Source organism: Rhinatrema bivittatum, chromosome 8 (genome assembly GCF_901001135.1).
Source record: "Rhinatrema bivittatum chromosome 8, aRhiBiv1.1, whole genome shotgun sequence".
Lineage (NCBI taxonomy): Eukaryota > Metazoa > Chordata > Amphibia > Gymnophiona > Rhinatrematidae > Rhinatrema > Rhinatrema bivittatum.
The window spans coordinates 147,134,413-147,149,665 of record NC_042622.1 but is presented as its reverse complement, the minus strand read 5'-3'; the positions used below and the strand labels follow the sequence as shown (position 1 = coordinate 147,149,665).

Genomic DNA, 15,253 nt, shown 5'->3' with positions numbered 1-15,253 from the left:
TATCTCACCACAGTAAGCTCAACTGTGGAATTCCCCAAAGGTCAGTTTTATCTTCTGTTTTATTCAGTTTAAATCTTGTCCCACTTGTCACTCTGATTCAAAGTTTAGGTTTTAATTCATATTTTTATGCTGATGATATACATGTAGCCAGTCTCCCATGTGTCCATAAAAACATCATCCAGTGGTGCTACGGGTTTCCAAGGTTCATGTGCAGTGGTGGGAAAGAAAATCTTTCTGGTCCCCTGGCGTAGCCACTACCCTTTCAGTCTGATGGCTCCCACTCCAGCTGGATGATTCCCACCACATGCAAGAGTGTCTAATATAGAAGCAAGGAAGCAAAAATTATTAGAATGGGTACAAAGAAATAAGCCAATGTCCATCCATTTACATGGGACAATAGAAACATAGAAATGATGGTCCATCCAGTCTGCCCAGCAAGCTTATGGTAGTATCTACTGTGCATGTAGGTTAGCCTAAGCTTATCAATTTCCCACACCATAAAAGTCAGGCCCTCGTTGGTTGCTGTTTGAATCCAATTCCCCGTTATGCCTTGCCGTTGAAGCAGAGAGCAATGTTTGAGTTGCATCAAAGTATCAGTCTTATTGGTTAAGGGTAATAACTGCCACATCAGCAAGTTACCCCCATACTTATTTCCCCACACCGTAATAGACAGGGCCCTTGTTGGTTGCTGTACGAATCCAATTCCCCCTTTCCCCCTGCCGTTGAAGCAGAGAGCAATGATGGTGTTGCATCAACAGTATCCTTGGTGGTGTTCAAATTATATTGTTTACTTTAACTTAAATAAAAATATCCAGGCCAAAATCCCAAAAATCGAAAATAGCATAAAAAATATCAGCATAATGAAAACAATGGTTTCCTTGTCCCTTTTAGATCTTCTCACCAGTCTCCTTTCTCTTGCACCACCATCCATATCAAAAATATCCTCCCCAGTGAGGGTAGGATAACTGAAATGTAATTCTAGCATGCACTGGTTTGAATTGGAAAAAAATTATCCCCATTTCCAAAATATTAGAAAATCCAACAAGTTTAAAAATCTGTTAACAGTCTCTTGATGTCTCTAGTCCAACAACTTCTCTAGTCCAACAACTTCTTCTCACCTTTGATTCTTCTTGTGCTCAGGCAAAAAGATCTCTCTGAATTCAGTCGTTTAGGATCCTGGGTGGATGACCTTCCATCCAGGCTGAACCAATTTGTATCCAAAAATCTGATCTCTACTTCCAAATATCCATAAGCCCCAACTGTAGATCCAAACCTCCAGGGATGAGGTTAAAAGATCCTACAGCTAAGCCAAACTCCTTCTCAAATCTCAGTTACTTGAGACCCAGAGATGATCTCTAGCTTCTGCAATCCACAGGTAAATGCAAGTATACAATATGTACAGTCTAAAATAAACTCTAAGGTCCTGATTTTAAAAGGCATTTACATGCGTAAAACTTGGTTTTACTTGAGTACATACAGTTTACTTGACTAAGTGGGCTTTTGAAAATTGCTACAATATATGCCATTGAATTGTCCATAGGATTTACTCGCGTAAGTGCACTTTACTCTAGTAAATGGCTTTTGAAAATTGCTACAATAGTATGTTATATTTACAAGCATAACTCATTTGAAAATTCACCTATAAGCTGCTAAATCATTTTTCGTTGTGCTTTACTGATTGCAAAGTCATTCACAATATCATTAATTGGAAGACTGCGCAGTTTGTCATTTTCTGTACATCCAAGGATCATTTAGCATGGTATCGTTGATAGGCATCCTGGAGAGATCTACCTCAGGGATATGAAAGGGCATCATCATGCCCTAAGGCCTAGTCCCATCTCGTTCATCCTGGTACTTACTTGCATTTGACTGCTGATCCCAATCAGGACTGTCAATAGATCTGCCTGGGGAGATCCCAGAGGTAGATGTTTGTTCCATTAATGTCCCTACCGCCAAGTCTACATAGTCTTGCATGATTTCCAACTAAGGTAACTTGGATTGAACATCCTTTTTAATGGTGTATATGCAACTGCTGGCCATAGAGGTCTCATCTGAGACATGCACACTTTTTGCCTCCTAGGCCTCCCCCTGTCAGCTCATGGAGGTACAAGTTCACCCACAGGCCCCAACACCTCTTCATACAACTGTGGCATTTCTTTCCTACAACCTTGGTTGCCTTCTGGGGTACATCCCACCCCTACCAATGGTAAGGCCGATTTTGAGGCACTCTTGGGTTCCCCTTGTGACTCGCCACTATCATGAAGACTGGCAAGACAGAGAACCTCGGTAGTTGACTCACTTCTCCAACCCGAAGGTTCAAGCGGACTCTTGGATTTGGCCCTGACTCCCTTCGGTTCACTCACTTTGAGCCCCTCCGGGGCGATGGTTACTGTCGGTTAGGGTCTGCAGTGCTAAGGTGCTTGTGCCACTCTGCTAGGTGCCCTGGCTGCTCTAGCTCCCTTGCTTTGTTGCTGGCAGGGTTCAGAACCCCCGGATCTGGTCACCTGACCTCCCGGATTCTCCACTTCTGGTGCTGCACCAGTGATCCTGGCAAATGGGCTGCAAATCCGGAAAGGGTCTCAAAAGCAGACTGTGGCAACAGCTCAGTGCACTGTTCTCAGCAAAAGAGATGATCCAAGCAGAGAGCACACTGCAATACTACTAGTCTAGGCAATTGAATATGGTGACATCAGGAGCTCCATCATCTATGCCCAGCAGCAACTGGTTATTCAGACCATAGTAGGCATTCATCGCCATGGGTTCAGTGTCTTGGTTCAAGCCCAAGTTAACAGCACTATGTAACTCTAGCATACTCTGCCCCAGGTTCTCAACACAAGTCCAAGATGATGCCAGCTCTTGGGGACTCCTTGTGTGCTCTTTTGTAGCATGTTGTGGAATTGGTTGGACCATTGCCTTCACATGCATAAGAGTCCTCTGCCCAGCTCCAGTGGTCTGCAGGGGCAAGCACGCTGTATTCACATGCGTCTTCACAGACAGGCCTTTCGCAGGGATGGCAGCTATCTTGAAAAATCGCAGGAAGCTTTCAGAAGCAGAAAAATAGTGAAAGAAACAGGAAAATCTGGCAATCCTTTAAACTGATCTTCGAAACTGGGTATGGATTCACTTCCCTTTGGGTCTCTGTTCAGGTACCAATTATGTAAACCCCTTTTCCTCTGGGTCACCTTCGGAGGCTGCAGAAGAGGGAGAGGCAGGCTGATCTCATTTTTAATGTAAAATTAGAATGGGGGTCTGGCCTACAATACTGGGCAATTCGCTACTTTTTAAAAAGGTTTGGGGGGGCAGATTTAGGATACACGGACCTACTCTGAAGCAGGTCTAAAGTTATCCAGCTTTCCTAGCTGAATATACTCGATATTCATCTAGGTTAGCTGGATATCTCAGTCCCTCCCCAGAACGCCCCTGAAATGCCCTTTTTTTTTTACGGCTAAATTATTCCACGTTGGCCATTTAGATGGATAACTTGTGAGTTATCCGTCTAAATGTCTTTAGAATATTGAACTCTAAATCCTAAATTTACAATTTATAAACACCTAAAATCAGAAGTCCTAATTATATATCACTTGGTATAGCCATGTATGAGAAGCAGACTCTATAGGGGGTCTGATATGAGGCTGGAGCTATGTATGGGCCTCTTCCTAGTGGCTTATATACACTGCACAGACTTTTCTTTTTAAATACATCACAGAACAGGTTGGACATAATATTTCCATTTCAAGCCTGAAATAAACCTGTGACAGAATGTAATTGCTTGGAGCCCCAGTTCACTCCAAAAGTGGACAATCAAGTGATGAAGGTTGAGCCATGCCCTTGACTAGAAGGCCAAACCAGTAGATAAGCACCTTCATTTAGTTTGCCATATTATGGAGTGACTCAGGCCATAAGGATCTTACCTGTGTGCTGTGGCTGTTGCTACATTGTTTACCATATTATAGTATTGAAAATAGAATTGTTTATTTATTTTAAAAATGTGTAACCTGCATGCATCTGCTAGCATTCACAGTGAGGTACATTGTCAAAATGTAAGCAGAGTGAATCTGTCTCCTGTTTTTTGCATTGTGTTCTTTAGTGAGTTGGCTGGTCCTATTGCACCCAGTGATTGGCAGGGTTCACTTGGCTGCAACTACCATCTTGGACCAGGCTTCCGGAATGAAGGCATATTCCCCAATGACAGGTAAGTAAATATGTCATTTGGCTGTTCTGATTGCAGCCAGCTTCTGACTTCATAGTTAAATCTTTTACCCATCATCTCACTGCAGGTCTTGTCAATTTTCTTCACTCTGGATTAGGCATTACCCTCATTTGATTTAATTTTTATATCTTCCAACAGTCTGTTTGGTTGAGAGATGAGCAATGCTAATGCTCCACTACTTATTGTGTGATTGTCAGCAAGTCACTTAAAGGGGTACACCCAGGGCTGGTAAAATAGGAGTGTGGTGCAGTATCAGAGATCATGGGATAGACAGATCGATGGACTGAGAGTTGGATCAGCATATGAATGGATGAAAGATAAGTGCATAAGTAGTTGGACAATTGGGTTGGATTATTAGATGGACAGATAAGTGCATGGATGGATGATGGTTTGATAGGTGAATAATTTAATTGATACATAAACTATGAGATCATCTTCTCCTAGTGTCCTGTCACTACAGGGTTTCCAGAATTTGGCATATAATACACCTTGATGAGGTCATCTGTGATACAAAGTTTCAAACCAATAGCTTTTCTAGGATCTGCATATCACCACAGTGATGGGTGCCTTGCTCACTGCTGTAGCCATACTTGTCTTTCATATAAACCGCTTGGATTTGCTGAGACTTGTAGTATATCAAGCACAATAAACCATACTGTTATAGAGAGGCAGCATGCTATACAAAGCACCAATACAACTCTCTCTCTCAAGTGAATTTGCTGATAGCAAGACTAGATGTAGAAACATTGAAATGATGGCAGAAAAGGACCAAATGGTCCATCCAGTCTGTCCAGCAAGCATATGGTAGTATCTGCACAGGTTACCTCCATGCTTATTTGTTTCCTAAGACCATAAAAGTCAGGGCCCCCGTTGATTGCTGTCTGCCTCCACCATTAGGGCCTGCAGGTCTGGGATTTTGTTACCCAGACTTCGAGCATTTTTAGTCATAGCTTTCTAGCTGCTCTTCCTAGTCAACTTTTCTGAATTTTTTAACTGATTGATTTTTTTACTTTCTCTTCCCTCGTACTGTTTTGCTTGGGGGGGGGTGACATGCCAAGTTCCCTGGCCACCTCCTGCCACCTCCGTTCCTTAGTTTAAATGCCTGATAATGTACGATATGAATTTTTCACTTAGCATCCTCTGTCCTGCCATTGACAAATGTAGGCCATTATTACCATATAACCTTTTATTGCTCCCTACATGGCCTCAGCCACCAATGTATCCAAATCCACATTCTTTTACACCAAGTTTTGAGCCAGGTATTGAAGCTGTCTATATGGCACGGCCTTTCTTTTCTCTTTCCATGAACAGGTAATACTTCTGAAAAGCCAATAGTCTCTGCCATGTGTCTAATCTTTTTCCCTAGATTTTGGAAATCATTCTGTACTTTATGGGTATTGTTTCTAGCAAGGTCATTGGATTATAACATTGATAACAGATTTCTTACTTTCTTCTATAATTGCATTGACCACCTGGTTTGCATTTCTGTTAGCTGAGGAAGGTATTTAACTATTGTGTCCCCATCATAATGAGTACCCAAGTTGATTCCTTTGATGATTGAATCTCCCAGCAGAAGTAGCTTTATAGGATTTCCATACTTGTTTCATCCACCTCTAAGTAGATAATACAATTGCCAACATTTCTATAATTGGTTTTCTATTATAAACAAATAATATGAATGAACAAACAGTAATGTGCTCTTGGCTTCCATGCTAATTATTCTTGTCTTGTATGTAGATGAGGTTATCTATCACTCGCAATTAGATGGAGTATAAATTGGCCTTGTTTCTTTTCAAAAATGTTCTAATCTTAGATGTAATGTCAACTGACTGCATCTGTGCAAAAATGTTCTATAACTTTGTAGTTCAGCATCTTTTATCTAACTTATAGAGTCTTTTTGTCTAGGAAAACAAGTACAAAGCTGAGACTATAATGTTGTTAGTACTTTTAAAACTGCTTATGATCAAAAATAAAAAATTTAGGAAAACAAGAATGACTTCATGTGTGACATGTTAAAAAGTGTTTCACTGCTTCTTCACCACTTTCATGTCTGTGAAAGGGACTTTTAAGTACCACAACAATCCCCTCTCTTCATCATTTTCATGACAACAATTCATAAAAGGCTCCAATCATTGGTCTCCCCTCCATGGCTTGGGTTGGTCCCAGGGCTTTTCTATTATAGGAGGTATAGATAGACTGGGCCATACCCATTATAGGACAGAGGAGGCAGCATATATTTTAAGGCTTTAGTTTACTGAAGGACTTGATGTATGAATTCATTTCCTGGGGGAAGTGAAAGGACAAAAATCAGGTGTTTGCTGAATCATTAAACTTAGAAGTGGACTTATGACAGATTAAATGCTCACACATTGTAGTCAGGTATATATATAAAGGTTGAAAAGTTAAGATAAAAATAGTTTCATAAGTAGCTTTTCTAACAGAAATATTCCAGTCTATGTGTACGCTTGCTAAAAAAAAAGTTTCACAGAGTAAACATCCTTTTGTGTTTTTCTAAACATGAATAAAATATAAAAAGATGATAGTAAAGTATAGCTAATCCGATCGTTTACATCTCATATACATGCCGCGGGCGGAAAGGGTTTCCCGTTGATTTAAAGAAGCGGTAAGGATGGGTTAAAAGGGATAGTGAATCGCGGGTTGGACTAATGCGGCCAAATTGTGAGTAGAAAGTGGGTTAGAAGCAGGGTAACCGCGGCCACACTTTACTGTATCGGCCTGTGAATGACTAAGGGATTGAAAGCTAAGAGCATATTCTTGCAAAATAGAAATAGGAAGATTTAAAATGATCTTTGTATTGTATTCATTTATCTTTCAACAATGAAATCAGTTTCACCCTCCTTTTGTTCAGTGAATTGTAAATATAGAGAACCACATTAAATAAACAAGAAATATGGCAAGTTAGCATAAAAGCTTTATTTAAACAGTTTGAGCAATGTCATATCTTATATATAGCTTGTTACTGTTGAAGTATATATTAACAGTTTATTGCTTATAAGTTCAAGAGGACATCTTTATCTGTGGCCTTGTTTCTTGTACACTTTGGTTGATAATATAGTCAGAGGGTTACAGCAAGAAATAATTTACTGAGTTTTATGTTTATATGCGGTCTGTTTGTAATATATCATTTTCTTCTTCGGGGGAAGCAGGAGGGCAATCAAATTCCATAGGACAAATGACCACTAGGGATGTGAATCGTTTTTTGACGATTTAAAATATTGTCCGATATATTTTAAATCGTCAAAAATTGTTAGGGCCACGATACAATACCAATTCCCCCGATTTATCGTCAAAAAATCATAAATCGGGGGAAGGGGGAGGGCAGGAAAACCGGCACACTAAAACACCCTAAAACCCACCCCCGACCCTTTAAATTAAATCCCCCACCCCCCCGAACCCCCCCCAAATGCCTTAAATTACCTGGGGGTCCAGCGGCGGTCCGGAACGGCCTCCTGCAATTGAATCGTGTTGTCTTCAGCCGGCGCCATTCTGCGCCGCCATTTTGCAAAATGGCGGCGCAAAATGGCGGCGGCCATAGACCAACACGATTCGACTGCAGGAGGTCGTTCCAGACCCCCGCTGGACTTTTGGCAAGTCTTGTGGGGGTCAGGAGGCCCCCCCAAGCTGGCCAAAAGTCCCTGGGGGTCCAGCGGGGGTCCGGGAGCGATTTCCTGCCGCGAATCGTACGGAAAATGGCGCCGGCAGGAGATCGACTGCAGGAGGTCGTTCAGCTGGGGTTCCGGACCCCCGCTGAATGACCTCCTGCACTTATCTTCTCTTTGCTGCGCAGCGGGCTGCGAGCTGCCACGCGGCCCTATGGTTTGGCTCCTCCTCTTCTTTGCCGTGCAGCAGGTTGGAAACTGTCACACAGCCCTGCAACTTTCTGATCTTTGCCTCATGGTGGTTCGCAACCTGCCGCGCGGCCCTGCAACTTTTTCATCTTTGCCGGGCGGCAGGTTGCGAACCACCACACAGCCTTATGGCTCTTCCTTTTCTTTCAACCAATGCAGAGTGAGAACTCGATGTTTTGGATTCAACTGTATCGGAAAATAAAACTTCACTTAAATAACCAATACTCGTTAACTGTACCCAATATTGTAGACGCTTCAGCTTGTGAATGACATTTACCACTTTTGGAATTTGACCTTCATAATAGGCATCATCGTTATTGCTTTCGCGTGTTTAAACTCTGCCTTATATTTAATCATGTGGTCAATTCAGTTCATTTTGAGAATTTTTAACCATATTTTTCAAAACATTTTCTTATGCATTTAAAATTGTGACACTGGACCGTGTTTCGGACTGCAAACAATTTTCTCAGTCCTTTCTCAAGGGTTGAAATTTCTGCGTCAAAAAGAATTAAATCTCATAATTTGCAGCTCTTCATTTTCTTAGGGTGAACTGCCGTGCGGCCCTGCAACTCCCTCCTCTTCATTGCAGGGTCTTGTGGATCCTCCTTCTTGCAGCGGCACCAGCAGCTCCTTCAACTTGGTTGTGGCCCTCAGGCCGCCGCTCCCTCCAGGCCACCACCCTGTGCAACTGCACTGCTTGCGCAGTGGGTTGTGCTGGCCCTGCATACTAACTAAAGGAATAAATATTTCAAACAACTGATGAATAGAACATCAATATAAAGTTTGAAAACTGTAGACATATCAAACAGCATCCAATAATGAAACCAATAAGGATTTTAAAAATCTCCCATTCTTCATGCCTGGGATGTTTGGATTGGAGGAGGGGAGCTGTACAAACCTGATCCTCATACACCCACACACAAGCTCTCAATCCCTCACATCCACTGGCTCTGATCCACCCCCACTCACTGGTGCTCACCCACCCCCACACACCCACTTGCACCTGCTGTCACCCACACAGGCAGTCACTCACCCACCCAAACACAGACACACACAGGCAGTCATCCACCCACACTCACACATGGGCAGTCACACATACATATATGCACACACATCCGCTCTCACCCACCCAGGCAGTCATTCACTCACCCAAAGATAGATACACATAGACCAGAGCTTTCCAAACTTTTCATGTTGGTGACACACTTTTTAGACAAACATAATTTCATGACACAGTAATTCAGTCTACTAGCAAACCAGAGGTTAAAGGTTAAACGAACAAAACATATTACGACAATTTATGTATGTTTCCTTAAATATATACATAAATTTTTGTGGATTACATAATGTTACACTGGGTGTGTAATACACCCACACTGACCCCCAGGCAGCTCCCATTCATTCACACACTGCTCCCTTCCCACCCCCCAGGCATGCACACATTCATTCTCACACACACACAGAGACCCCCAGGCAGGCAGGCACCAATTTATTCTCACACACACATACACCACACACAGACAGGCATCTATTCTCACACAGACAGACCCCAGGAAGACACCCATTCGTTCTCATAGACAGGTACAGCCTCAGGCAGACACCCATACATTCACACATATACATCCCCAGGCAGAATCCCATTCATACACTTGCACACACTGAAGGCAGACCCCCCTCTCTTTCTTTTGCCAGCAACCTCAGAGCCTCTCTCATTCTTCTGCTACTGCTGTCATGTGGATATTTGGGGAGGTGCTGATTGCTGCTACTGGCACTGAAGCCGTTCTGCTGCGTCCTCTATGCAGGTCCCGCGGTATTAAATATTTGCGGGCTTCCACTTCCTCCATGCCGATCTCGTACATTGCAAGATTGGCATAGAGAAAGTGCTACTCTTGCACATTCCCAAAGATAACATATACCAATCACTAAAAAATATATTTTTTTACCTTTGCTGTCTGATCTTAGTTTTCTAATCGGTTGGTCACAGGCTTTTTTTTTTCCACCTTCCCTTTCTTGTTTTTTTGCCAATTCCTTTTAGAGGGTCTTTTTTTTCTATTTCTTTTCTCTCCATCTGTCTTCTTCCCTCAAACACACAATCAGGTTCTCATTCTCACAGTGGCCCTGCTACCGGGTTTCCTCCTCTTCTCGGGCCACCGTGACATGGGATATGCGGCGGCCCATTAACGCTGCTCTTCTTCTGTACATGGCAGATGCTCCTCCTCCTTCCTGCCCACACGGCTCCAGCAACATTTTTCTTACGGGGCTGCACAGGCAGGAAGAAGGAGGAGTGAACGTGACCCTTTTCTTCGGGCCGTGGTGAGGTAAGCTCCACCACGTCCCCGCCGATCTTCCTGCTGTAGTTTCCTGCTTCCGCTGGCCCTGCTGCTATGTGGACCAGGTGACACACAGTTTGGAAAGCTCTGACATAGACTCTCACCCACCCTCCTCCACACACACAGCCTTTTAATCTGGAAGAGAGGCGCGGCCGCGCACCCAGGAGGAAGAAGCAGGACTGTGCAGGACCGTGGACAGCGGCCCTGCACCGACGTCAGCACGCAGAAGCAGGGCTGGGCCTAGGAAGCAGGTCCCGACGACGGCAGCAGCTCCAGCCGCCAAGCCAGCTCGGGGCTTGCGGCCTCCAGCCCCGGAGGTGAACAGGACGTCGGCGGCGGCTCCGTGCCGCGATGAAGGCAAAGAAGTCCGCGGCTCCAGCCACAGCAAGGCAGAACAGGATGGGCGGCCTCCAGGCCACGAAAGGTAACAAAGTCCGCGGCTCCGGTTGCTCGGGAAAACCCGACTTCGGCAGCGTCCAGCCACGTCGGGAGCAGCAAGCAGCAAAAGGCAAGGTGCCTGCTTGCGGGGGGACCCGCGGACAGGGTGCATAACAACAGGTTTATTAACTCCTTCAAAAAAGTGAAGCAGATTTGTGAGGCAAGACTTGCCCTGGGTAAAGCCATGCTGACTTTGTTCCATTAAACCATGTCTTTCTATATGTTCTGTGATTTTGATATTTAGAACACTTTCCACTATTTTTCCTGGCACTGAAGTCAGGCTAACCGGTCTATAGTTTCACAGATTGCCCCTGGAGCCCTTTTTAAGTATTGGGGTTACATTAGCCACCCTCCATTCTTCAGCTATAATGGATGATAATCTCTGCAGTTGGTATTTTATAATCTGCTGTAAATAATTTTCTACTCAGTTATGGTTACTCCTTTCTACCTTCTTTGCTGCTCTCTCCTCTTCCTCGCTGTCTATCCCACCTTCCCCCCGCTCCCTTTTTCTCTTGCCTGCTCACTCCCCCTCTCCCTGTTTTTTGTAATTCTAGCCTGTCTCAAGTTCATTGTGAACCGGTGTGATGTGCCTCACGAACTCCGGTATATTAAAAGTTGTTAAATAAATAAATAAATAAATGATTTTAATGATAGGTTACACATTTTTACTAATAGATCTGAAATTTCATTTTTTAGTTCCTTCAGAACCCTGGGGTGTATACCATCCGGTCCAAGTGATTTACTACTCTTCAGTTTGTCAGTCAGGCCTACCACATCTTCTAGGTTCACCGTGATTTGGTTCAGTCCATCTGAATCATTACCCATGAAAACCTTCTCCAGTACGGGTACCTCCCCAACATCCTCTTCAGTAAACACCGAAGCAAAGAAATCATTTAATCTTTCCGCGATGGCCTTATCTTCTCTAAGTGCCCCTTTAACCCCCCAGTCATCTGATGGTCCAACTGACTCCCTCGCAGGCTTTCTGCTTTGGATATATTTTTAAAAGTTTTTACTGTGAGTTTTTGCCTCAACGGCCAACTTCTTTTCAAATTCTCTCTTAGCCTGTCTTATCAATGTCATACATTTAACTTGCCAACACTTATGCTTTATCCTATTTTCTTCTGTTGGATCCTTCTTCCAATTTTTGAATGACGATCTTTAGGCTAAAATAGCCTCTTTTACCTCACCTTTTTACCATGCCGGTAATCGTTTTGCCTTCCTTCCACCTTTCTTAATGTGTGGAAAACATCTGGACTGTGCTTCTAGGATGGTATTTTTTAACAATGTCCATGCCTCATGTATACCTTTTACCTTTGTAGCTGCTCCTTTCAGTTTTTTTCCAACTATTTTTCTCATTTTATCAAAATTTCCCTTTTGAAAGTTTAGCACTAGAGCCATGGATTTGCTTACTGTCCCCCTTCCAATCATTAATTTAAATTTAATCATATTATGATCACTATTGCCAAGCGGCCCCACCACCGTTACCTCTCTCACCAAATCCTGTGCTCCACTGAGTGAGAATTAGATCTAAAATTGCTCCCTCTCTCATTGGTTCCTGACTCAATTGCTCCATAAAACTGTCATTTATTCCATCCAGGAACTTTATCTCTCTAGCATGTCCTGATGATACATTTACCAGTCAATATTGGGGTAAATGGTATCCATTTAACAAAGATAAGTACTGCTGGGTTCTACTATTAATATTGTACAGTTTTTTAAGAAACTTTCTGATGTCATGTTTTTAGGCACATATTTCAACTTGATAAAGAATTTGATAAAGAATTTTCACATGCCCCTGAAGAAGCACTGCTGTTGCGAAACATTGGCCATGTTGGGCGCTACTTAGTGATTCTAAGAGATTGTTTTTGAACATACTTTCTGGACTGGGGATTACAATCATAAAAAATATTTTGAATTTTTTTTTTTTGAAAAATTTATTTTAAATAGTGCAATAAAGTTTTTTGAAGATGAATGATTGAGAAGACCGGTTGGTTTCTGTTCAAATATCCAACGTCAGGCTTGCTGACACCTTCATTTAGGCTTTATTAATATTCTGATTTACAGTTCCCATTTGGTTCTAATTAGGTAATTGAAATCTCCCATTTATAAATTTGGTTAGCTTCCCTAATTTCTCTTGGCATTTCACTGTCTGTCTCACCATCTTGGCCAGATAGACGGTAGTATACTCCTATCACTATACTCTTCCCCATCACACAAGGGATTTCTACCCATAAATATTCGATTGTGCATTTAGTCTCATGCAGGATGTTTATCCTGTTGGACTCTATGCCATCCCGGACATAAAGCGCCACACCGCCTCCCGGATGCTGCTCTCTGTCATTGCAATATAATTTGATTCCCAGTATAGTACTGTCCCATTGGTTAACCTCCTTACACCATGTCTCTGAGATGCCAATTAAGGGGCGGATTTTAAGAGCCCTGCTTGCGTAAATCCGCCCGGATTTACGCGAGCAGGGCCTTGCGCGCCGGTGCGCCTATGTTCCATAGGCCTACCGGCGCATGCAGAGCCCCGGGACTCGCGTAAGTCCCGGGGTTTTTCGAGGGGGGCGTGTCGGGGGCATGTCGGATCGGCGCTGCGTTTTGGGGGCGAGACGCGGCGTTTCGGGGCGGGCCCGGGGGCGTGGTTTCGGGCCGGGGCGGTCCGGGGGCGTGGCCGCACCCTCCTGAACCGCCCCCAGGTCCCGTCTCGGCATGCTAGAGGCCCGCTGGCGCGCGGGGATTTACTTCTCCCTCCAGGAGGCGTAAATCCCCCGACAAAGGTAGGGGGGGGGTCTAGATAGGGCCGGGGGGGTGGGTTAGATAGAGGAAGGGAGGGGAAGGGAGGGGAAGGGGAGGGGAGGGCGAAAGCGAGTTCCCTCCGAGGTCACTCCGATTTCGGAGCGGCCTTGGAGGGAACGGCAGCAGGCTGCGCGGCTTGGCGCGCGCCGGCTACACAAAATCGGCAGCCTTGCGCGCGCCGATCCAGGATTTTAGCAGATACGCGCGGCTACGCGCGTATCTACTAAAATCCAGCGTACTTTTGTTTGCGCCTGATGCGCCAACAAAAGTACGCAAAGGCGCGCTTTTTGAAAATCTACCCTTCTGTCTATGTCATCATTCACTGCTATACATTCTAATTCTCCCATCTTACTTCTTAGACTTCTGGCATTACCATTCAAACATTTCAAAGTTTGTTTTTTGTTTGTATTTTCATTCTGCTTTTTAATTGATAGGGATAAATTAGAATTTTTTAGCTCAGGTGGGTTTTTAGTTACAGGCACTTGAACTACTTTTTTTTATTGTTGGAACCTTACTGTTGGGATGCCCTAATTCTAATGTGTCATTACTATCCTTTGAAGATACCTCCCTCCGAACCATGCACTGCTGAGCGACTGCCGGCTTTCCCCTTTGTTCTAGTTTAAAAGTTGCTCTATCTCCTTTTTAAAGGTTAGCGCCAGCAGTCTGGTTCCACCCTGGTTAAGGTGGAGCCCATCCCTTCAGAAGAGACTCCCCCTTCCCCAAAAGGTTCCCCAGTTCCTAACAAAACTGAATCCCTCTTCTTTGCACCATCGTCTCATTCACGCATTGAGACACTGAAGCTCTGCCTGCCTCTGGGGACCTGTGCAAAGAACAGGGAGCATTTCAGAGAATGCTACCCTGGAGGTTCTAGATTCTACCTAAGAGCCTAAATCTGGCTTCCAGAATGTCCCTCCCACATTTTCCTATGTTGTTGGTGCCCACATATACCACAACAGCCAGCTCCTCCCCAGCACTGTCTAAAATCCTATCTAGGTGACGCGTGAGGTCCGCCACCTTCGCACCAGGTAGTTTTGTTACCAGGTGATTCTCACGCCCACCAGCCACCCAGCTGACTACATTCCTAATAATCGAATCACCAACTATGATGACTGACCTAACCCTTCCCTCCTGGGCCATAGCCCTTGGAGACACATCCTCTATGCGAAAGGACAATGCACCGCCTGGAGAGCAGTTCCTTGCTACAGGATCATTTCCTGCTGCACCAGGTTGATGCCTTCTGATCATGAGACCTTCTTCTTCCAAGGCAGCACCAGGGCTGCCAGTCTGAAGTTGGGACTTGGCTACTATGTCCCTGAAGGTCTCATCTACATACCTCTCTGTCTGCCTCAGCTTCTCCAGGTCTGCCACTCTAGCCTCCAGAGATCGGACTCATTCTCTGAGAACCAGGAGCTCTTTGCATCGGATGCACACATACAACCTCTCACCAGCGGGTAAAAAATCATACATGTGACACTTGATGCAAAAGACAGGGAGGCCCCCCTCTTGCTGCTGGACTGCTGCCTTCATCTCAAATTTGTTCAGTTCCTAGTTAAGTTTTAGGTTGCTATGGGAGTAGGAATGTGACTAATTAGCATCCTTTAAATGTA

At 44.2% G+C, this 15,253-nt stretch overlaps 1 protein-coding gene across 1 annotated transcript in view; it reads left to right on the top strand.

Annotated features, from left to right (window-relative positions):
• The window catches only part of NAALADL1 (N-acetylated alpha-linked acidic dipeptidase like 1), an 88,524-nt gene that overhangs the window by 27,592 nt on the left and 45,679 nt on the right, over window positions 1–15,253 (top strand). The window contains exon 7 of the mRNA XM_029613250.1: window positions 4,088–4,192. Coding sequence (XP_029469110.1) covers window positions 4,088–4,192 — 105 coding nt within the window. The remainder of the gene's footprint in view (window positions 1–4,087; window positions 4,193–15,253) is intronic.